The following is a 25,936-nucleotide window of genomic DNA, read 5'->3' on the forward strand; positions in this document are numbered from 1 at the left end:
AAAAAACCGAACGAACTTATTTGCCAACCCAATATTTTCACAAGAGATGCGTAAAACTAAAAAGTTGACGCAATATACGAAGTTATTTGTATCTAATTGAAAATGCACACGTTTTGTCATTTTTATTGTTCAGACGACATGGCGACGTTAAGCGTTGGCCAAACAACACGATATAATTTGGCGAAACAATAGAGCCCGCAAGATATTTCTTTTTCCTTTATTGGCGAACATTGTGCGTACCGTCCCTCACTTATACCATACCACGACAGAACGATTAGGACAAGGACCTTTTGGAAGCAGGCCACTCCCACGCTTCCGACGAATACCTGACGATACTGGTTGCTGCGTGTACCACGACCACAGGGAAAGAAAAAAGGGAAACAGGAATGGAACACGACAAAGATTGGATGGGAATGCAAGAAGTCATTTCGTATCTCCTCGGCGTTCTCTCTTCCGAGACGCTCCTCTATTATTTTCGAACGGTCCTAGAATATTTGTCAGAAATATAAAGAAGCGTCGCGAATTATTACACAATAATTATAATACAATAATGATAATCCAAAAATTGATCATTAAAGTAAAGTAAAAATATATTCTTCTTGAGTATTTTCTTCAAAGCAAATTCTTTTGACAATTACGTACTTGAGAAATTACTGTTATTACAAGAATAAAAATGAATCAAACTGGGAAAACTTCAAAGAAAGATCGTTTCAAAATCAGAAAGATGGTAATTATTGCCGCGTGTTCGTCGATATTGCGAGTAAACCCTTTTTTCTCAATTAACTTTAACTTCTTCCTCCAGGCTGAAAAAGATATCGATACCAGCGTGTTTTCGTGAGCAAATTCAGCAGATGCGAATTCTTTACACGTCGGCGATTGCCAGTTGTCTGTCCGGCCTTTTTACCGAGGCCGTTCCTGAATCCTTTTCCAGGGCGCCGAGAGAGAATCACTGAAACGCTTCACGCACGGACGTTCGATTACGTTCTTCCGCCGGACCACCGGCTCGGGTTTTCGGTTCCCGTAAAGCTTCTCGCGTGCAGCGACACGGATCAAAGCGTGAAACCGGGATTATGAACGGAATCAAGCTCGGCGCCGATCGGCCGTCTCGATTGCGTCGCGAGGACAGGTGCGCAGATTCCTGAGAGCCGCCACAGGTGAACGCGCGTGATAATGCACCGGAAGTCGAGGAATCGACGTTAATCGAGTAATCTTCATTAGGGAAATAATAACGATCAAAACGCGAATAATGTGCACGCTGCTATGCGTTAATGTGCGAAAATTCTTATTGTCTTAAGAGCGCAAGTTAGTGTTAAATGGTAAAACTTTACAATTCTTTACAGTTGCTTTGCTAATGTCTCCTGTGCGCAAAACTTTATTTTACTAATCCTCGGTAAAGTTAAAACAGTTTACATTTTTAACTTCAACGAGATTCACCCATGTGAAAAAATGTCAGAGTAAAGAATTATTTTATATCGAATGTCAATTTATATATATAATATTTGTATAGTAGAGTTTTTTATATTTATACAATATAAAAAACTGTCTCCTGTATATTATTTATATATATATATATATATATATATATATATATATATATATATAATATACAGGAGACATTAGCAAAGCAACTGTAAAGAATTGTAAAGTTTTACCATTTAACACTACTATGCGCTCTTAGGACAATAAGAATTTATATATATATAAATTTCGCGTTTCTTTCTCGTTTGTCAATGGTGTCCCTACATCGTCAAGTGAGAATGGAATTTCTGCTGTTTCGCGCAATCTTCAATATTTAGCGCGTCCTCGCCACCGCGGACCTTCCCCGTCCGTATAAATGATTATGCAAACGGCCCAATCATCCTTAAGAGCGTTTTAATTGATACGCGCGTGAGAAACTAACGCGGCGTGTGCGTTCTGCACGCGACATGCGTGCCGTGCGTTTTTTTCTTTCTGTTTTGCGCGACGCGAAGCCTATTGTTCCCGCGTCGTTACGCAAACCTCATTGCTTCCTCCCGACCGCTCCGCGGTCAATTAACGCTAATTATCGAGGACTACTAATTTGCTGGAGAGTACGCCGAACTTCATTCCTCCGTGCGCGAAGGTCACATCGTAATTCGTTCGTCCGATAAACCGGAAGCCCGCGAATTCCTCGAGTACGCACGCCTCACGCGTAAGTAATGCGCAAGAATGCGAGTAAGTAATTTGTTTCGCTCAAACTCGCGTTGCCCTGTTGTCCTATCGAGGGTATATATTTTTTTAGCAGAGAAAAAAGCACGCGAGAAATTAAGATAGATAAACAGATATAATTCACGTTTGACCAATTTTGTGAATATTTTTAATAGAAATAAAGTAAAGAATCTCTTGGTATGGGAGAAGTACTGAAGATGATATGAAAAAATTTATATATCTCTATTGTTACAATCTCTTCCTGTATTTATTTCATTATTCCAGTTTCATATTACATTTATCTATTCTTAATACTGCTTTGCTATTTCTCTGTCTGATAGAAATAATGTTAGCGCTAGAAACTTATATTTTCACGCTTCATTTCTTCGGCAAGCAAGCGAGACATACAATATGATCAAAGTTCGCTTGGCAAATACAAAAAGTTTCGCATTAGCAATAATCCGACTTGCTTAAGCGTGGGAAAAAGGCAAGATTATCCAACTAGATCGCCCTGCATTTCATGCATAAGGTCGTATTCATAATATGGCTTATATTTAGCTCGGTGTACGTACGTCATAGGTCGCGGTCTCTGCCTCGGGAGTAAATAATCGGTAGAAATCCGGCTTTTCTACTTACGGTATAGGATTGAAGTGGAGTTCAGGGCGCCACAGGAGGCCAAGGCGGCCGACTCGTATATGTAACACTTGTTGATAGCTTCCGAGAACACCTCAATGACGTTCCGCGATCTCCGCAGCAGCCGGAAACACCGTATACAATCTTTGTCGTCGTACCTGCAGCAAACGAATGCCATAAATTACATTAGCAGAATTATAATTTCGTAATTTACGTGACGTACTATGATAACGCACGTTTTCTCACGTTCCATTTTTTGCTGGGCAAACAGAAAAGAATTAAGGCCTTTTATTTGATGTCATCTTTTATTATCGCAATTTTTAAGACATGAGCGTTAAACGCGCGCCTTGATATGTCTAAGTCTAGATTAAGATCTAGGTTGAGATTTCGCTGACGAATTGACTGGCGAATGGAATTCTGTTATTTTCAAGTTCGAGGTACAATTTTCCAAAACATTATTTATATTTTATTCTCAATTTACAATCCGGGAATTATATATATTAAGGATTAATCATAATAAAGGATATACGACCACAGTATGATATTCTATGTATAATGTAACATCCGTGCCGCGTCGGCTTGCGCGCTTATAATCACAGGTGGAAACGCAACATTACTTGCGGAATTTACGCCGCGCCAATCCCGGGACCGTGGGGAAATTGGAAAATCAATAAGGGCTGAATTGCGGCCGGGGAAAAACATAACTGTGGGGCATAACGATGACATATCCTGACGCCGTTAATATAGACTGTATCGTCAACAAGATGATGATAATCGCGCTTTAATAATTACGTTATTACAAAATTACATAAATAAAAAATAATGAAGTCTAAAAAAACCATGAATAATGAGCCCCGCTTCTGTCAGGTTCCTTATTCAATCAACGCGATTGGAATCTGCAACTTGCGCTTTGAGTTTAAAAAAAAAATCGAGTGTTCCGCCTTCATTATTTTCAATTAGGATTATATTTATAATTTCAGATTAAGTCAAGGCTTCGAGGTCCTTGATACATTAAAAAATAAGTTAATTTATATGTGTAAAAATTGAAAGTTACTGTCTCTTCATAAAAACACGATGCGACGCGAAGAAATGACATCTCTGCGAGACGCGCGCGTAGCAAACGACGCCGATGAGAGGCGGCATCGTAAAATGCTGATCTCCTATCAGCATTTTAATATTTGTGCTTCCTCTCCTTGAGATTTACGAATTTCTCACGAAATAAAGATACGCTGACATAAGATAGCACTAATAGCGGTATAATAACGACGCGATAGCGTCTCGATTAGAGTACTATTAGTACACTCGTGACGAGTCTCTCGTGATTTAACACTCGGCTTACCCTGGCGCAGGAAGTGGACAATGACAACTACAAAAAAAGAAAAGAGAAAAGAAAAGGACAAGGACCTTCTTGTTCCGCGCGATGCCAACGATTCGGAGAAGCGACACGCGATATCTCGAGACCAAATTAGAGACGCGAGAGATCTTGCCGGAGAGCATGTTTTGAAAACTATAAAGTAGACATAAAAAATAACGATATGTCAAAACCTTTCTCGGTCGATTTTAAACTTTTCGAGCTATCTGCAGCTGGAACTTGTCGCCGCACCATTGAGACATCGTGCATATCGCCGAAGTTGACCGAAAATATTGACTTTCGAAGAGATGGTATTTAAAGATAGATAAAAAAAAGAGCAAATAAAGTAAAGAAGAAAGAATGAGCGAGATAAAGGTTTACGTTGTGATCGTCTGAGAAAATTCGTTTTGTGGAAACGAGCAACTTTTGTGCAAGATTATAATGGGAACTAGTACGGGAGGGGGGGGGCAGAGAAAGGGGGGACACACATTTTATCATCGCGTCGCGCTATCATGGTCGCTATCTACTCGCTTTTCACACACGATTACGAAAATGACAGTGGTTGCGGAGGAGTCATTTGTTCAACAGTATCTAGCGTGTGTACCGTGTATTCGCGCAACGATAGCCGTCACAGTGAAGATGTGATTTAAATAATTGTGAGCTATTAGGGTAACCACATAGGCGCGCATCCGAAGACGGATATTTGCGTTCTAAAGGGTTACGCGCCGTGGAATGTTGTTCAAAGTTCAGTGTTGCACGTAAAAACTAATATAATGATCCCATCTTAATTATATAATAAAGACTCAACAGTCCTAACATCTATATTTCAAATTATCCTGACACACGTAATTTTGCATCTGTCAATGAATTTTCCTCTGCTCTTGTACACATCATACTTATTTTGTATACATGTACATATATATGTAAATTAATATAATGATCCTAATTTATATACATAATGAAGACCTGCTTTCCATATTTCAAATTATCCCGAGACCACAATTCTACATCCGTCAATGCATTTTCTTCCGCTCCTTATACGATATATTTATTTTCTTGCGGCTTTACACGAGCGCGAAAGATCTTACGCATTAACATAATAACGTTATAAGTATCTCGATCGATTTTCCGACTCAGTGAGCACAGAATAGCGCGCAATGACACCGGGATAAGAATCGACGCGGCTGCCGTGCCTCTCGATCGTCCCGTCCGCGCACGTGAGTTTACAACGTCGTCGCATACCTGCGCGTATATAATTGTACCTCCGAGGCAATAGCTGTCACGCCGATATTACGCAACCCTGTGGGAACGCGCCGGGCGTGCGGGCCCGTTTATCGTCGGTCGCGTGGTCACCGGACCTCCACCGTATACATGTATTAGGATCTCGTTCTCGCGCGAAGCGGCTCCGGGAGAGCATGGCAGCGGTCTCGGGAACCCTCCAGATATTATTCGCCAACTGGAATGTCACACGATAGCTTTTGCCCATACGCGGAGCAACTCACGCGCGCTCTGAATTCGGAGTATTCGCCGCGATACGCCCGTTCTAATGGTGTCGTTCTATTTCTCGCTCACTGGCACAGCTGCTGCGAATTGCTTAAGAATCGTTAAAGCAGGGAATCAGATGCGTAACGCGTTCATTTCCCGACCGGTTATTTTCACCGACATGCAGCAGATAGAGCAAATAATAAGATTTAAAAAATGCAAATTCTTCAGCTTCCTATATGTCTTTAATTAATAGTAAAACGATAGAGACACTTTATTTAAAAGAAATGTGTATTTTAAATTTGTGTCGAGTATAAGTTTGCGCTGAAATTTATTTTCTTTTCCATCGACTTCTGTTTCATGCAACCGTGATATCTTTTATCTTTCACCTTTGCCTCCCCCCTTCGATGTAGTTTCTTCTTATAATAGTGTCCGTCTTATCTCACGTTCCGGATCGGTTGGTTACTTATCAGGATAATAAGCTATACTTAGATTTCGCTATAAATAGCCTGCGGAACGTTATTAATTAACGCGCCACCGCTAACTTTTGTGTTCCGTAACGCGATCGAAGCGGCAGAATTTGCATAAAACGAATTACAATTCAGACCGCATGCAAATCCGGCCGCGCCGCGCCGTTCGCGAAACAAGTTTAAGACACAAGAGCGAAGGACGCGATAAACTCGGTCTTCCTTATCGTTTATTACTCGCTTCGGAAGCGTCTGGGTTTTACAATCGTTTGTAACGCCGCACGTTATTTTGCACCGTCTATATCGAATTACGCACGATCGGAATTCACTCTCCGTGGAACTGTCATCCGACCGCGATATCCCACTGACCCGAAATGTAAATCGCGTATTGCACTCGAGTCGAATTTGCATAACGGCGCGGTGGCGCATGCACTGCACACGGCTGGTCTCACACGAGCGACAACAAATCGTCGCACGGACGAACTGTATACTACAAAAAAAAAAAAAGAAAATGTAATTTCGCACGAAGAAACTGTTATTTAACATCCCATTGTGATAGCCGCATTAGAGGTGGCATTAAAAAGGCATTTCTCGCGGACAGTCGCGTCGTTTCTCTCGCGAGGTGCATGGCTTTCCGAGCGAGTCCGTTTGTTGCAGTTTCATTAATGACCGATTCAATTGTCAACGGCGACGGAATCCGGGGGACCCCGCGCCACGCAATTAGAGTGACAAATGAGTCGCCGTGTGGTGCCAGCGCTGAGCGCGGCGCGAGGAACGTGTGCGACTCGTCGTCCTCTCGGCGCGGACACCCCAGAGGAGTGTTCGCTCGTCGCGTCGTCAACGACGCTCGGAGAACACGGAGGTTGGGATACATGGAAACTGGAGGAGAGGCCACACCACCTTCGGCTAGTCACTCCTCCGTCTTCACGGAGATTAATGGTGGAAGATGGTATGCAACGAAAGAGAGAAAGAGAGAAAGAGAGAGAGGAATGGGCCCTGTGTTCTATCCGATCGCTAAAGGTAGGGCCCGTTCAGCTCACACTAGAGACCCTATAGCTCACACGAGCTTACATCCCCGGCGACGATATATTCTCTTCCGATGCCGTTTCTTATAGGCATAGCGACTGTTATGCCGTGAAACACGCATAAGCGTACATTATACCGGACGCTTCACGAACGAACATCCATGAGTGTCCTTTTAACCGGAACATCATCTAGCTGTAAGATAATAAACGATTTTCGAAGAAAAGTCGCCTTCTCCCCTTCCTCGTGGAGAAACGACAAATTTTTGCAAATCTGGAAATAAATACAGAAAATAATAGGCTTTAAATTTTACCTTCTTGCTTCTCACAGATGTTATCTCGCTCGCTTTAATAAAGAGACAGTTCGTATTTACAGATGCACAGGATCTGTGATCTTAAAGTAAGATATAAGTAATTTTTGTGCGAAGTCGTGCTTTAAATAACGCATCTCTCTTTCTCTCTCTCTCGCTCTCTCTCTTTCTCTCAATATTAACTATGCAAGCTGGATCTGCGGTATACCTTTATAGTAAAACCGATTAAGCGGACCAGCTCGCCGTTAATATTTCATCGCGCATTCGCTGGCGATTCTCGCGAGGAAATTGTTGCGGCGGATGCGAAATACGGCGATCCCACCAGGGAAATCATTACGGGCTACCGCGAGCTTAGAGAGACAATTTACGCGAATTCTGCATACCTACAGCTTTTACGCGCGTTGCTTGTCACGCCGGCAAGTTATTGCGCGCACCGCGATTATTGTTAATAGCTGCGGGCTGGTCGGCTATCCTCGCAGGACGCGCGTATAAACGTCGCCATCATTTAAATATACGCGTAACGACACTGCTCCGTAAAAGTCGCGGGAAGAGCCGCGCGATCGATTAAGCGCGACGAAGGTGTAAAAATGCAGGGCAATTAAGCAGCGATCGAATTTCGAGCAATTAGCGAGTCGCCTCGGAGTGATACTAGTTTGTTGATTACAGTCATTTACATGTCATTTCCTTAGCAAATTTATGGCACTCTCTATTTGTGAATTTGTCCCTGCAATAAATCCTTCAGGAAAGATAATGCGATGCGTCATTGGTGAATTACTTAACTAATTAGCGACAAATAGGAGATCGGATTTATGGTAATTATCGCACCGCGTCACATCGTGTCAAAATATATGACAATTATTGAAAGACAAACGATTTATTACGCTTGTTTTTATTTCATGTCTTTGTTCCTGTTCGATTCAATCTATGAGCTTAATTGCATGACGGTGAACGGAATCGAAATAAAAATTTTCCAGATTGTAAATGCAATAATAACAATGAGAAGTAACGAGACAATCGGAGATATGATTTCTCGGAATATGGCGCGATAGCTTGTTAACGATTCAACGTGAATCGCGAAGTATATGATCGTCTCTAGAGAAGAAGAAGAAGAAGAAGAAGAAGAAGGGGTGGGCTCTCACGTGTATGCCAATTTATGCATACTTGGTCGGACAACACCCACATTGCTTCGTGAGCGTTCAGATGTATCGGAGAGCTATCGATTGCGCGACGAGGATCTCGGGCTTTGGATTTCTATGTGAGACACAGTATTGAAATCATACAAAATCGAATTTTTTAAATAACGGGACAATTTTCAACTATTTCTTCCAATTTGTCTTTCCAAAATGCAGGATAACAATCAGAAAGTTGAAGAAACAGCTGTTATTTTATAATGATAAGTGGACAGAATAAAATAGATAAATACTATTGTGCATTTTTACAGACCAATAAATATAAATTTTTTGGATCATGTGCTAATAAAAATAACGGGTTTTTCTTGCGGAGTAACGTTTAATTAATTTCATTCTGTCCGTTTATTGCAAAATGATAATTATTTAATTTCAGCAACTTTTCCCGATTATCACCTTGCATATAGACCATGTACAAGATCTTGTTTAATTAAAGCACTTACGAATTGATAAGAAAGCGTATAATAATTTTACAAAACTGCTCACAGATTCTTCGCACTTTGGTTTTTAGATCAAATTCAATATTTAATAATCCAACAGGATTACAAGATACCTTTGGAAAGGGTATAATGCCGAAAAGGGTACAATGTCGAAGCTACACCGATTTGGGGCGAGGAGAAAGCACGTTTCGCCATTTCCTTTTCGTTTTATGGCTCTCGTCCTCTTTCTGAAATTAGCCCGGGCTCGCGCGCGATACGCGCGCGACACGAGTGTCTGTGTCTGGTGCCGTCTCAAGAGCCGGCTATTTTCGCTCCAGACGAGTCGTAGACGTCGCGGCATCCCCGGAGACACATCGGCAGGCTAATTTAACCTTAACCCCTTCACACCCTTTCCATTTCCCGTGACGACAATATCCCACTGTCGTCTTCGTCGGCGAATTTTTGCCTCTTTGGTAGGAAAAGCCCGTCCCTCCCTACGCGCGAACAATTCGTCGACATTCTACCGTCTAGACTTCGAGCGACTTATATAGAAATCGGTAAAAGTCACGCGTTTTTCTTACGACTCTAAATGTTTCGGCGAATTTCGGGTCTTAGCAAAAATTAGGTATTATTATTGCGCGCCATTGTTGTTATATATAATTTATGTATCTTAATAATATGTATATCAGACTTATAGATCGAATTGTGAAATAATTCGCACTCTCGTAAAACTTTAAATTTAAAAATACATCGTATTTAAATATATCATAAGATTTGAAGTACCGTACATTTAAAGAAAAAGATTAGTTTTATATTATATATATTATATATATTTATTATTATTTATAAATGCCCATTCTTGAGATATGATAGCTACATAATTCGAAAATCTCACATATAATCTTAGCATTAGACACTCTTATGAGGTAATGCAACGCGCCAGAGCACTTCAGGTGTTAACAAGAATGCGAGAAGATTCTATACGAGAGATTTAACATAATTAGACACGCGCGTAGCGACGAGTACCGCATTTCTTTCAACACTGTTTCACACTGTGCCCCGTTAACTGCATTTACATGTGCGACAAGCGCCGTAGATATGACGGCATTCTAGTTGCAAGTGCATCGTTCTGTGAATACACCGTTACTCTTAATTGTGAGTCGAGTATATCTCGACTTACCTCGGTGCCGTCGCCCTCCGAACGTTCCGGCCAGCTCCGTTCTATCTCGTTGCCGGTAACTCAAAACTTTTGATATTTACGGCGCCGCGCTTTTGAACTTTTATGCGTCTGTAAACTTTCGCAACAACCGTTCACGGCTTTTAAGACTTTAACGCTTCAGCGTGGAGATTTTAACGCGTGAGGTTGATAAAGATGAAAAAAAATACATCGCCTCATGCCACTCAAGCGATAATTCAGTTATACGGGGCGTGCAAAAAGGCGCAGAATCGAAGTTGTGAGAGCCGCAAATAAACTGAACGGTAAAATGCAGATAAAAAAGAAGTAATGCTGCTAAAGATAGTAATGGGAGGTAAAAGATAAATTATACATCAAATAATCAAAGATCACCATTTATTGCATATTGCGAAAATTCAGTCATCTGATACTTGCGTAACTAAGTCTTAAATTAAAATTCTAAACGTTTACGCTCTTAAAGTCTGATATGTTAATTACATATCTCTCCCATGTTAAATAAAAAAAAAAGTTAAACTTTGCATCAAAGAAAAGTTCAATTTAAAAAAATACGCTCTTGCTACCCCCATTCTCACGATTTAATCACAGTTCCTGCATGTAGCGCAAAAGAACCGTTTGCGGACACGACTTCTTTAATCGCTCGCGTATTAAACGCTAACAAGTGGAACCGACACTTTCCTCGATGCAGGAAATGTCCGTGTTTCGTTGAGTTAACTGACCTGTCCATTAGCAGCACATTATCGCCGACCCTCTTGTGGCAGTAGCCCCACACCGGTATCGCGTTGAAGGTGATGTTAATGGTGGAATACTGAATGGGCTCGTTCGCCATGCCCTTTCCGCTCACCTGCGTCACGAATTCGCCCTGGAATTCCGCAGGAAAGTAACAGCCCACCATGAACTGAGGGTCGTAACCTTGAAGGACCTCGCTCGTGATCACAGTGCCGTCTGAAAGGAAGAGGATGAGTCTCTATTAGAGCCTGGTTGTGTAAACTGCCGAGTTTTCGCGGAAGAGGCAAATGACGAGTCAGTCTTGACGAGAAAGACTTTATAATTTGTTACATTTCATTTATTTTCAACTTGTCAAAAATAAATCTTAAAGAAATTCTTGATTTTATCATTTTAATCACCTAAAATATCATAAATTATAATTTTAAATATACATTCTCTTAGACTAATTATAAAAATATAATGTTTTTAAAATTAAAACAATTATAAAAATACACCACAATATAGTGCTTTAAGTTGTAGATTGATTATCTACAAAGGCTGCATATTTATTAAAGCAAATTATTGTGGGATAAATGAACAATTAACCGAGTGAAATGTAACGAATTCTCGTGAATGACGAGGGGGCGTGGGAACGGCCTTAATACCGGCGGCATAACGGATTCCTCAATTAATTTTTATATCGTAGATGACCTTCAAACCGGAGCTACAAGTTCATAACGAGTCTCGTACAAACGCTTGAGTAAATAAAAAAATAAATCGTCCGTGACTATACAGCTGCATGCAGTCCACGACTGGTCACAAATAATGCTTCAAATCATTCTAGCGGCAAATTGACGTTAGATTGTGTCACGCGCGTTTCAACATCGACAGGTGAAAGATAATCGAAAATTCTGCATTCAAACGCTGCATTTACGGAGGCACTTTCAATTACCACAATACTGATGATTTCTTTAAGGATAATAAACAGTTATGTTCAGTAAATATAGTCACAAAGCATTATCCCGAAGTGCTCGAAATAAAAAAAAATCCTAAAAAATATTTAATGTTAAATCATTGAAATTGCAATCACGGATAATTACACGCGTGTTAAATTTAATTACGAGAAATTTAAATATACATATTGAAAGAACGATATCTAACTAAAACAACGCCGCGATGTAAAGAGTTGTGGCATGCAGAACTGTAACTGCAACAAATTCGTGCTCTGCCACCCGCATGTCATGCATTCAGCAGCCCGTGAAAGGTCATTAACGTTACCACTAATTGTAAGTACTCCCGAGAGACAGGTGCAACGATGACAGGTGGAATCATCTGACAGGGCGAATGCAAAGAGTAATATTACTCGCTTCTTTCTTTTTATACGTGCAAAAGATATATAAGTTACATCTAATCCAACTAATGCGCCAGAAGACATAAAATTATATTCAAAAGTGTTAATTTCTATCATTTCTTCCCAGCGAATCTGAGAATTAAAAATACATATACACCTACTTTGTTCTTTTAATGTTCGAGCAATTTAAAAATTTCTCGCTTCCAAATGGGAAAATTTTGTGGATTGAAGGTTTAATAAAATAATCGAGATTGCAGAAGAATCCGCCTTCTCACGACCTCAAAAATCTCGGTGCTCGCGAAAGTGTGTTTTGCGATGTCTCGCGACCTGTCTAGAGCACAACCGTGAAACACCACGGGGCGCTGATTGAAAAACAGTCAGTGTTACATTTGGTAGTCGAGCAAACCGTGTTGTGGTCGGTCAATTGGTGCGGTGCGGCGCGGCGGCCGCTCTTTCCACCGTCTTTCTCGTTACAACCAATGTTCGCGCAAAAAGCGCCAGGTAAATTACTTCACCCGGCGATCCGCAGCATAATGGAGGGCAAACCGCGATCGGAGCTCTCGCAGTCCGCGCCACGGTGATTATTAACGAGGACCATTGTGCGTATGCACGTTGCGTCCCGTCCTTTGTGCGACTCGCTGAACCGCGAACGGCGCGAACATCCTTCGGTTCGCCCGATGGGCCGTGCAACATTGTAATAGGTGGCGGTTTGAAAAACCTGGTCGAAAAGGAAGACGAGAGATTCACGTATACACGACGAATAAAACGTATCCATCCCGGTTATTATTGTCCAACGGACTATAATTAACCCCCTCGCGCTAAACGATATCGCGCCGGCGCGGCGAGAGATATTCCGCGCCCGAGGAAACGCATAGCGTATAACGCATAAGGCAAGCGATCTGCGCGCGCATGCAAAAAGTGATTGGAGCGTGTCGCAAACGCGTAATCAAAGTGACAGTGTTTGTCAGAACGTGAAGTAGGTAGGAAATAGAAAGAGCCGCGTTGATTAAATAATTAAACGTTAGTCGACGCGCTGCGTAGGTAGAGCGAGCTTTAACGATGCAAACAGATAATAACAAACAGCCCCATATTCCTTATTTAGCTTCAAGGAGGTGTGTTGCCTCAACAGGATTTTCTTTTTATTGAGATTTTTATATTAAATCATTAACCGATTGACGCAGACGAATAATTGTAATTCAAAGCGAAACGTATTGCACAACTTTCTTGATTGTCGGAGTAAAACGAATCAAAAGAGCGCGCTCTTTAACTCTTTCTACAAGCGCCTAGATTCCGGATGTTATTAATTGGCCGATAGATAATTAACGTGACGGCATGAAAGCCTCGGGCGCGATGTATGCCGCGCGGCAAAAGAAACAAAAGGCAGACCGAATAAGAAACGGCGGCCGCGCTTATGTCCCTTTCATTAAGGGCCACGAACGACGGAAGTGGGATCAAGTTTTTCCCACAAACCCTCCTCGGCAGCCTCTATACGCGTATACCTTTGTACACACGTGTTATTTCCCGGCGATCTGCGCGATTAATGCACTTGCGGCGATCAAGCGGCAATCGAGCGCTCGTCTCGATCCTTTTGCGGTTCTCCGTGATATTCTCGACGGAGAGTTCGCTAAAATTAGATCTTTTACAAAAAAGAAATTATCCCTCAAAAAATTGGAGCTGAACAGATCTACTTCTTGACCGGTGAATTATATTTCAGCAAAAGGATCTCTTCTAGAAATTCAGAGATTTACAAAAAGAAGCAACGTTGAAGTTAAAAGTTATCGCGAATTAAATCGAGTTACGCTTTTGCTAAGGAAACCTCAATAAAATTTCTTCCAGATTCCAGGGAAATTCTGCCCGGCCAATACATATACCGCCCAGCATAATAACGCTCGCATACGTAACATTAATTTATCTTGAAGCGTAATTTCCGCCTCTAATGGGCGCCATTAATATGACAGTAGGCTAGGCGGGGAGGAACTGAAGGAAGAAGGGCGAGAAAATCGGTGCGCGTAATCTCGATCGTATTCAATGTCTTCGCATGTTCAAGGGACGTATCCTCCGGGCGACGCGCGGCTCCGTTCCTCAGGGTTGCATTCCTCGCGCGTAACCGCCCGGCCGGCCAACGACGCGTTGCAATTACTCGAAAGACTTTTTGGTTCCGGTAGGGAGGCGTTTCTCTCATTCTTTCTCGCGTGTATGCGTTCGCGCTCCATCTTATCGCTCCTCTTCATCTGCATAAAGGACGATCAACTGCCCCTCTTACGTGACCTTCATTCCCCTGCTCCGCTCTGCAACCTTACTCGTTCTTCCCCCCCTTTTCTTTGAAACCACCGGTCAGTCGATCCTTAATCTTATACGCATCTCGCGACGATACCAGGTGCTCGCGTGCACAGCAGCCTCCCCCCTCGATACATCGAGTTTATCGATGGACAGTGGGTAATCGATATCCCATTGCTCTCTTTATAGGTCCTCTCCAATCTTATCTAAAAACCGCGCGCACGTCGCATTATAATTAACGAGCGGGCGTCACGCATCGTCTACCCTTTTACGACGCTCGTGAGAAGTATACTTCGAGATACTCGCTTCCTTTTTTCGCGTCGGGAAAGCGCTGCTATTTGCATAATCCCGAGTAGTGGTGATCCAGTTCTCCATAATGATCGATTGCACAGCATCAATAATTAATAAAGCAGGTATCGCTATACAATTTTCTTAGAAAGGTTTTAGCTGAGATACGAGATAAAATTAAATTACACAGTTCCGCAAACGATAGTTTCTCCTTTGATTTAGATGTTGATTATGATTCTTAGGAGCGTGCTTAGGAGGATACCGTGCTCGACTTTCTCATCCGGGAATTATTTTTTTTACAATCTTTTATTCCGGTTATTATTATAGATATTTTAATTATTATCAACTCGCCTAATATTAGAATCTTTTTCGTTGAAACAAAAGTTTATTTAAGTTTAAGCGTGATTTCGCCATCTACGTATATATTTATTTTAAAGGCTAAATTAACAAAATTTTTATTTTTAATATTAAATAAGTCTATGATGCATTATTCCGAGTATTTTAATTGACCCAAATCGTATAGTTTTTTTCCTATAATAATGCAGGAAAAATCAGCAGTTTCGTTATAAAACTATCCAATAAAAGGTATACTTCAATTATAAGCAAGATCTTCTCAATTACGAACAAAATGGAGTACCGCTCGCTCGTCAATTCCATTCCCTTTTTCCCGTTCACTTGCCCTTCATCTTCGTCGTGATTACTAGAGATTTTCTTCAATCTTTCCTTCGATGCTGCGCGTTCCTTCGCCGAGCGATTTGAGTTCCATTTCGCGAATTGATATACCAGGTGTTCACGTACAGGAGGGTCCTTATAATCCGTACCTCCTCGTGAATTCTTAATGAGCGCGAGAGGCTCGATATGCCGAGTGATCACAGTGGAAATTAGAGGCTTACGTCCAGAGAAGACGGGGACGCAACCATACATTATTTTAAGGAAGGGCTTGTCCCTCCGCGTTATCTCCACCTTTATTGACGATTCTCAGACCAAAAATTTGCAAGACGCGACTTTCTTTTCTAACTGCATTCCCTTTTTAAGTGATATGCAGGAATCCACTCTGATCCACCTGATATGAACAATTTTATTATCCTATCCGTAACGAGTTATTACGTAATAACACAAAAGAGTACAATTATGCGAAGATTCCTTGGTGATGAAAATTTACTCGCGAAACGAAATAAAATGCCCCTCGATGTCGCGAGTAATAAAATACGCTCGCGTTCAAGGGTTAAAAATTAACGATCGGAAGATTAGATCGGAGCGACTTGGCGCGAAGATTTCACGATCGTTTATCGTGTATATCGAACGGATAAATCGACGACCGGGCGGCCTTAAACCTCTCACGTAATAGAAATCGACGAGGCTGAGACTAGATTATGAAATATTGGCGATCGTTGAATCTCACCTTTACGCGTGAATCGATGGTACCGTTTTTCCTGGCGCGCGGCACGGGCGCGTTTCAATCGACAAGTTCGATCCTATCTCGGGATCTGCGTCGGTCTCGGACGCTCGGCTCGACTCGGCTCGGAAAAGAGAGAACGGTCTTCAAATTGCCCGCAAGATCTACCGGAGGATCGCTTTGCACTTTCCATGCATTAGATCGGGAGGTCAGACTTCAAAACCGTGCGAAAGGTGTGGCCCGGGTATATCGAGTGCGCACCGCTGTGGCTAAGATTGTTTAATAATGGCTCGAAACGCGAGGTGTGTACGTGTATGTATCCGTGTCGTTTGCTATCACAATTTCACGATGATTTATCGTAGCTGAGGTCTATCATTTCAAAGGCGTAATGATCGAAAGGCCCGCGGCGATGATATGCTAAGTCACATGAGGGAAAGTTGTATGAAACGTCGAATTTATTTACAAATGTGATTATATCGGAACTTCCGTATCTTTTTACGCGAATGGAATATTAAGAAGAATATCACGCCAAAATGCGATAAAAATAACTTTTTTCCTTAATCTCATTAATTTATTATAATTTACATATATTATAAATCCTTCTCTGTAATAGCGTAATATTATAAATTATAAATTATAAATTGATATTCATGCATTGTTATTTCAATATAATTTATAAATTTCTATTTCGGATTAATACATTAATAGTTTGTAGATTTAGAAAATAGAACACATATTTTTTCATTGCGTTATAAAAATGCACAATAGCGATGGCTCTACTCTGCGCTGTCATTAAATATCACATTCGCTCTTCCATTATACCGGTACAACACGTTTTGTATTTGCGTAGCGTCGGAAAGAACTAAGATTATGGTAAAACGATGCGGCGACCAGGTCACGTTCCACACTCCCACGTCTCGCGTCATTATCCGCGGCCGAAAGAAAGGCACACACATGCGAAAGAAGACGGGTTGAGCTTAGCTAACAATAAGTCTCTCGTTCTCGGTGACACAGCTTCGATAAATCCCCAGGCGCCGCCGGTTCCGCCGCATAATCGCGGCCCCGTTCCGCGCGGGGACGATTCGAGAAAGAGGCGCATTCGGGCTAGGCCGGCACTCGCGCGCCGGCTGAGGACTTCAAAGCCGTGCGAAAGGTGTGGCACGGGGTCCCGGAGTTATGAGGCCTCTCGTGGTTCTCAGGAACCCGAGACCACCGAGTTCGGTCGTACATAATGCGTGGAGGAACGCGCGCGCGCGCGCGACGAGCAGGGACGAGCAGAGACGAGCGAGCGCGACGCGACGAGCGAAAGAGGCCGGGCGTTACGCCTTCTTCTCCTCTTTCTCCTCTTCATCCTCTTCTTCGTCTTCTTCGTCTTCGTCTTCTTCTTGTCTCGACTCTCGCGTCCAAAGCCTCCTCCCACATACCTGTCTCTGTTTGTCTTACCAACGACCGCTCGTCGATCAGCTGTATTTCGAGAACGCGAGAGCCTCTTTCACCGCTGCTGCCTGGAACGCAAGGCGTTCTAAGCATAATCTCTCGTTTGCGCGTGTCGGGCTGATCCGCGCCGAGCGAACGAGAGACGTGTTAATCTATGTGCCTCGGAAACCGGATCATGATTGATTTAACGGCCCTCCTCTTTCACAGCGTCGTTTGGACTGGATTATCATTCCAATTAAACTCATTGGTAAATATTTAACAGCGAATACCTTTCACATTGTGTACACACACGATGGAAAGATAAAATTATCAAGGATCGCTCTCAGGGAGGCAGTTTTCTCATTTTGCGAGTTACAGTTGAAATTCTCAACTCTCAATTCCCAATTTCCGTACAATTGGCATAAGTATGAAAATAAATTCAAAATAATTTTCTGCAAGGACGCAATTACGAGACGCAAGTCATCCCTATAATTAAACGACGTTGAACGAGTATGATTCGTCGTTTCTTATCAAACAGTCGGAGATGAGACGTAATGAAGAATCTGTCTGAATAACGTCACGCTTATTTAGCAATGATAAAAGTAAGTGCCGCGTTCTCGTGATGCAAACCTGCGCGCGACAGGTTTTATTGTGTCTGGAAGATCTCCTATCGGGGCGTATTATCAAGGAAACGGTCGGACAGCGGGTTCGAGACGGTAAATTTCGCATCTGCGGCCGGATGACATCAGCGTCGAGGTTATCTCGACTGTAAGAATGTGCGGGTGCGAAATCTACGAAGCACATCGAGTCTCATGTTGGCTGGTCACCCGAGACTCGCTTCGCGCTGCATCAAGATGCACGGGATAAGCGCGGCGTATGTACCGTGCAGCGAGATCAACTACCGTGATTCGCGACCCGTTAATGGGGTGGGCTCTGCACGCCTCGTTTGCTTAAGAAAGTACATGAATTCAGATACAGTTACTAATCGCTGGTCTGACGATGTCAGCGCGAGTCTTACGTTGAAGATATACTCCCGAGAGACTTCTGAATACTATACGCTAATGGGATGTCTAAGTGATTGCTTTGAGTCTGTCGTTATCAGAGCGAGGAATTTGCGACGTATCAGGATATTAAATCGCGTAACTTCTTTCAAACTTACCTTAGCAGATTTCGTGTCCGAGATAAAATTGCAAGTTTAGAACCGCGCAAAGTGGTATCTCCTGTGGCGTTCACTTTGTAGCGCACGAAAGGAAACGCTCAACGTAACTCGATGCCTACACGCAAAGTTAAACTTCGCAAATTTCGATAATAATATAATTTTTGCGCCCGCGATCTACGTTGTTTCGCGATAAACCAGGATTACGGACGACTCGTAAAAAAAAATCGAAAGTCGCGCAAAACGACCGTAACTAGTTTCCGAACACTTTTGAAGTCGAAGGGATCTCGGCGCGAGGCGGAGTAATTCGTGCGTGCATAATTCAGGCACATTCTCGTGCGCCCAAGTAGTTCGCCAAGTAGTAGGGAAACGCGATTATACGGGCGTGGAAAGGGAGAAGATGGTATGAATAATCGAAGTGAACCTAAAGGAGAAAGAGGAGAACTCCTCGCATTTACGTTTGTCATCTCGACTTGCGGTTATCGTTAAGGAGAAATGCTAAAGAGATCTACCAGCCGGTTGGTCACTCCCGTGTTGGTCACCTGAGCCCCTGACGAGTCCGTATCAAAGCTCTGCTCACAGATAAAGAGTTATGCATGTGCACACAAAGGTACAGCGCTTTCCGAAATCAGTTCCCGCATCGGGAGATAATCAAGAATTTCATTAAGTTTACATTTAAATTACAATCTGAGTTACGTGATGTAAAACATATAATTTAAGTATGCAATCGTAATGTAAAAAAATTTAGCATTATTTAAATCTTAACGTATCGAAAAATGTTTAAGAAAAAATTATAAATAAAACAGAGAAAAAAAGAAAGACAAAACTTTTTTTCCTATTTTATTATATCTTTAACCCTATTCACTCCAACGTTTTTTTCGCCCCAATAATCCTCCAACCATGCACTTTCGAGTCTCACGTGTTTTTTATAATGTTAATAGCTTTGAAAAATTCCCCAAAAATTATTATAATATCTTTGTACTTTCGACTAAAAATCAATGTAAAGAACATTTGAAAATCATTTATTTAAATATTTTTTTACAACAATTATATGTTGACAAACACACGTTACGACTCGTTTTACTTAAAAAATCATAACTCACGAACAAATTGACGAAGCTTAATGAACCAAAACGCAAATTAAAGCTAAAAGTAGTGCAAATGAGAAAAAAAATATGAGATAATTATTAATTAAATAGGAATACTTAATTTTGTCGCCGCAAATTTGGTAATTTTTAAATGGTACAGAAGGACTTTAAGGACTTGAAGAATGCTAGAAAAAGAATTTCTGAATAAGAAAAGGCGAATTTGAAGTGTGACAGATATTTTTTATGTAAAAAAATTAATTTTTTTTATATAATCGTAGCTCCTCCCCACCTCTTCCACCTGCCTCTGAGCCATAATAGACCTCTGTGGAATGTTAAATTTCTTTTTTAACGATAAAAATATTTTAAATACGGTTAAATTATACACAAAAATACATTTTTATCGAAAAAAATGCTCATTTACCTTTCACACAACACTGACGTAATCCTCCAACCATGCACTTTCATGTCCCACCGAGATTTTGATTGTTCCCCGTTTCGAGAGTAAATGAGCTAGGACTTTGAAATTTTTATCTGAGGTTCCCTGCCACAATAACTTTTTTCCGGCGTGGAGGGGATTCTTCCATGATCATTTGTTTTCCGGAACAAACGACTGTTAGAAATTCGTGGGACACGAAAGGCATGGTTGGAGCGAATAGGGTTAAAGATACTCTCAGTTGTATCTTCATCAAATGTTTATCCTGCGAACAAATGCTTTTGCAACACTCTGTACAATTCGCGTGCCTGTAGTCGAGCACATACAAAAGAATCTCGAGTCGATGTTGCATGCCTGTTTACAAGGAGAGCCGCCCGAGTAAACCGATACCGGGCTGATAGAGAGGAACTCGAACATAAACCGCGTTACAAGCAAAAATAAATTGAAAGTAAAAGCGAGCAAGAAAAAGAGAGAGAGAGAGACCAAGGACCACCGATCGGGAGAAGCTCTTAATCGATCGCATACTTAGGCCTCGTATCGAAATCCAATAAATTACGATAATAGTAACAAGCGCTGTATGCGTTAACATTTGCACGAACGCAAATATACTCACATATACTTGTACAATTTTTGTATCTCCCAATACCTTTTTTCAAAACAAATTAGCATAAAAAGATCCTTTTCCATAATCAATTTTATTTTATAGTATAGTTACGCAATATTTTTATTATCAATGTATTTTTTGCTCCGTTTATAATTGTTTAATAAAATCGCGCAGATATCTGTTAGCTTCTCCAAAGTTTGTAATAATACCTCCAATACACTTACAGTACAGTTCAGTTTGATCTCTTCGAAATTGTTAAAAATAGATATTCAACCGAGAAAGGATCAAACGTGCGGACGAAAAGTCGGAAATTCCGTATCAAGAAATACTAAGCTCGAACTAACGCGTGGATGACCAACATGAATTATAAATCACGCCTTCTGCGCGCTCGCGTCAGAATTCATCCCGCGCTACGTCGTCCCTGTTGCCGTAGTTGTCGCTCGGCTTGCGTGACCAGAACGGCATCGCAGATGCTGCTACCTTCTGCGATACATAAACGAGCCCTTAGACGCGATAATGGGCTCGAATGGACGCGCAATGCACAGCTGGAAAGAGATGCACTCTGTGGTCGTAATAAATTATTCCCTACTCATCACGCTCGCCCTTGTCGATGGATGACAGATGGATACACCGGCGCGAACCGCTGCCGTCGTTTGGACGATGGCCTCGTTCGTCTGTCGATTAAATTGCAGCTCGACGAGAGGAGGACGCGTATACTCATATTTCAATCGGGCATTTCATTTTCTCCCGTTCCACCTCGCGTGCACGCATTCCACGTAACAGTGACAGTTAGTCAGATTTGTCGCTAATGACGCATCTTACGTCGATGACGAGCGTCTCCTATAATGATATTGATATTTCCTTGTCTACAAAATATTATTTAATAGCTGAATCAGGCCTCCTCCGTCGCAAAATCCTGCCGAAATGCACGCGACATATGAGAAACTCCGAGTGCGTGCGACACGTGATTGAGGACCGGTACCAGATCATGGACCGGAATGGCAAGCGGCAAATTACCACGAGGTAAATTCTCACGAGTGGTGCACGCCCTTCCTCACTCTCTATTGCGCTCTTTCTCTCTCTCTCTCTCTCTCTCTCTCTCTCTCTCTCTCTCTTTCTCTCACCCTTTCGAGCGCAAATGCGCAAACAGTGTAACAAAGTCGTAACGGCACTATTATCTGCTTAAAACCACACACGCAGACCGATTACGCGCCAGGTACCAGCACCTTCGTCACGCTATCTCGACGCCCTTATTTAAGGGAACGCCGACCCGCGGCCCGAGAGTGAGTGAGTGAAAGAGAGAGAGAAAGAGAAAGAGAGAGAGAGAGAGAGAGAGTGAGCGCTATATCCACGGTTAGTATCTACTGTACTAGCTCGCGCGCAACGCAGATATTTGCTATCTCCGCTGGAAAACGAGCGTTTCCGGCGGCGACGTCGGCGGAGGAGGTGCCTCGCCTTTTTCGTTCCGCGTCCTCTGTTTATCAAGCCATGGGAAACGTAACCTCGCGTATCTCGCTTTCCTTGCTCACGACGGAAGTCGGGCGGACGCGTCACCGGGTTTAAGAACCTCCGCGCTACGACCGCTCTTCGTCCTACGGCAAGGAGAGAGAGGCAAAGAGAGCGTCGTTCTCTTTGCGGAAAGATTATTACATCGTTAAAAGTTACAGTCGCGAAACTTGTCGTAAAAATGTAAAAAACGATTGCCGCGCAAATTAGTATTATAAATAGCCATAAAAATTGTTACACTATAAAATTATTATATATCCTCTTGATCTTTTTATCTCTTTACATAAAATATACATTCAAGGATAGAAAAAGTTGTGAGATCTTCTTAATGATTCCCCTTCTCCGATCGTAGCTGCTTGAATATACTTTTTTACACAAGTCCATATAGTTATGGCTGTTTCTCGCAGTACCGTTAAAAACTGTGCGGTGACATTTCCTACCATTTTAATCCAAGATAATTTGCGTCGCGGAAGCTGACACAATGCGAAAATTGCACGGCTAAGAGCGCGATGTAGATAAGGGCGATTGCGAATTCAAGAGGAGTCGCGGCGTTTTACGCGGGTTTCCGCGAAAGTGAGTCGTCCATCATCTTATCCAGTCATCAGATCGAGTGTACCGCGGAGGTGTGCTTTTGTTAGTACTGTGAAAAAAAAAAACGCCGCGCCGCGGTGTAACGCTCGTCGAGAGAGGATAAGGTCTCCAACGCGCCGCGAGCGCGCTTCAGCTTCTGCCCTCTGCCTACTCGCCGTTTCTCGCCCACTCGCGCGAGACCTTTGGGAGGCGCAAGCGAGCTATTAGCAAGTCCGGCATCTTGTTCCGCCGCAATCGCGCGTTTCTTCGTAATCGCCCCCGAGATTTTTTCTTCTTACGTTCATTTGGCGATCAGCACCGACCGAGAGGCGCGATAGCGCGCCGGGATTTCTGAAGGTGGATCGTACGATCGCGCGCCGATTCGTCTCGGTTGGCCTTTTTCTTCAACCGAGTCTCATTTCCTGTCGTCCGTCCGAGAATTCCGAGAGCGGAAGAGATGACAAGATGAAGAACCGCGTATTCACCGCGCGATGGGAGAGCGCGCGGCGCATCGGTTTCCCTCGCTACAAATTTCATTTATTATTCATTGGTTGGATTTTACTTTTTGCAGCATATCTTGATTTTAATGAGTTTATCGTCCGCGACGTCTCGCAAGATTTAAGGAGTACATAAGAAAGTGTGAAGATAGAATATATCAAGCAAATCAGTCTGACTTTATAATTAAACACATTCGCTGTTATATATGCAGATTATCAACAACCAGCATAGTATTTCTACAGATTAACGGCTTGGAGAATCGATTTAAATTTTTCCATCTTATGGATTTTTTTTGCTTTTTCGCACTTCGTAAGATTATAATTTTACAATCCGCTGAAACGTGATTTTTCAAGTAGTAATAAAAGTAGTAATAAAATGGAATTAATCAACACTATGGGAATCGGGGAAAAAAGCAGCAGTAACGGATCCGCTGAAAAAAGTTGAATAATCCTCTACGAATATACTCCTTTTTGCCAAGTCATTATATTAGTTCGCTTGATGCATGACGATTTGTTTCATCATCGCAGCGACATGCGCGAAGAATCAAACGACTCTCGCTTCCGGCCGGCGAGAAATATTTCTTTACCGTAAAAAAATGCGAGAGAGCGTGCAGTAGTACTTCATTTCATAATTATGCAATACCGTAAAATCGAGATTTACGACCGTAGCAACGTGCACGCATAATTTACAGATATTAAAATTCAGCGATCTGAAAGAGTTGCCTCCAAACGAAAAAACGCGCTCGAACGAGGAAGAAGCATCTTTAGAACAGACTAATAAACAGACAACTTATTTTTGATTATTTTCGAATCGGCGTAACTTCAACTTGGCAATAATAATATTATTCATTAATTTTTATTCCATAATACTTGATAATACTTAAAAATATATATATATGTATACCTATATATATACCTTGCAAGCGTTCTCTTCTTTCACCATTTTTTAATGAACATTCTTTATTCAGTTTATGTTAAGATACGCTTGATTTTAATGAATGATACCAATGAAACATAGCTTAATTAAGGACGGCTACCGGTGTGTAATTAAGGAACCGCAGGAGATCCGTGCGCTCTCGTTTATTGAGTAACTATTACGGGAAATTAACGGCAGCGAGGCATGGCGCGCGGCTCTACGCTTTCTGAAGACGGTCTACGAGGTGAAAACTAGCGGCGCGGGGAAGAATGGATCTTTTGTTTCATTCTGATGGTCGAGAGTAGCCGACTTGCGCGAAAAAAATTCTACCACGTGGAATTTAAAATTCGGATCCGGTAGAATTTGCTAATTATCAACTAAATGCAGAAACCCGTATGAAAACCGATGTCTTTTTTTACAACTACTATTTCAGTTAATAACGGCGGAATCACTTTGGTGAAGTATCTATTATTTCTCGTCGCGCCCGATTAAATGTCAACAATTTTCATATAATCGCATTTTTCGAACGAATTTTTCAACGGTAATTAATGTATTCGCTGTTAAACATTACTGAAACATCAAAAAACGAAAAAAAGGCAAATTCTCGTTAGAGTCGAAGATCAACGCGTTCCTTTCTCACGTCGCTCTCTTGTTCACGACGTTCCCATTTGAAGACTCACTGAACTGTATCGCAAAACGCTGTCCGGCCATCAAGAATTTTTTTGAGCCGTGCGCGATAAAAGTCCGCTGTCCCGTGTATCGAAGGAATCACCACGATCCACATCCGGTGGTCCGGCAGCCGTTCCACTTCGTCCCCCGCCCGTCGTTTCGCCGCGTTTTTCGAGGTCGGTGAGCTTGCAAAAAGTGACCTTCCCCCGATCTTGGCAGCATCCTTCATCGGGTTTCGTCCTCATCAGCTAGAATCGACCGGGCTTTATACGCCATATGGCCCAAAGAAACACCGTGCCCGCGCCGTCGCGCCGCCCATAGGCGCCCACCGAAGGGGACTCATTTGTCACCCTTTGTCGACAATTATATCTCCGTAATGAAAAATGAATTTTTTAAATAATTGCTTTTCTTCTTACACACATGAATTTATTAATAAATTTTAGTTTTAAATTCTCGAATAAAGATCAATGTCTTATAATCCTTTTCACTCGCGTGGAATGTAAGATTATACAGCTTTTACTTTTGTACATTGGAGCGGAAATATTCCACTACATTCGTGTTACAAGGGTGTAAGATTTATATTTCTCGTAGTTAAAGAGTAATAGGATTAAATGTAATGAAGAAAGAAAGGGAGGCGCACAAGTTATAGGACTAATTTAAGAAGCAATTTACTACCGTTAATGAACGAAATTTCTCTACTCTCGCATACTCATCTGCATGCTCACGGGCAATCAAGGACGATACATCCAAGAGCGAATATTAAGAACGATTCACATATTTCATGTGTCACGGTGAATAGGTACGCGACGCGATCAAATACGGTATGCGAAA

At 42.1% G+C, this 25,936-nt stretch overlaps 2 protein-coding genes across 5 annotated transcripts in view; one reads left to right on the plus strand and one right to left on the minus strand.

Moving 5' to 3' along the window:
• The window catches only part of LOC112463278 (methylated-DNA--protein-cysteine methyltransferase), a 52,328-nt gene that overhangs the window by 7,867 nt on the left and 18,525 nt on the right, over positions 1-25,936 (plus strand). The window lies entirely within an intron of this gene.
• The window catches only part of LOC112463277, a 59,562-nt gene that overhangs the window by 6,023 nt on the left and 27,603 nt on the right, over positions 1-25,936 (minus strand). For 2 of the 3 annotated variants that reach the window (XM_025029577.1, XM_025029578.1), the window contains exons 2-3: positions 10,950-11,175; positions 2,803-2,957 (exon numbers count right to left, since the gene is read on the minus strand). In XM_025029577.1, coding sequence (XP_024885345.1) covers positions 2,803-2,957; positions 10,950-11,175 — 381 coding nt within the window. Of the gene's footprint in view, positions 1-2,802; positions 2,958-3,035; positions 3,412-10,949; positions 11,176-25,936 lie in introns of those variants that run through there. The other variant, XM_025029579.1, reaches the window with a different exon arrangement.

Source organism: Temnothorax curvispinosus, unplaced genomic scaffold (assembly GCF_003070985.1).
Source record: "Temnothorax curvispinosus isolate PA1 unplaced genomic scaffold, ASM307098v1 QBEX01013138.1, whole genome shotgun sequence".
In the NCBI taxonomy this organism is placed as follows: Eukaryota; Metazoa; Arthropoda; class Insecta; order Hymenoptera; family Formicidae; genus Temnothorax; species Temnothorax curvispinosus.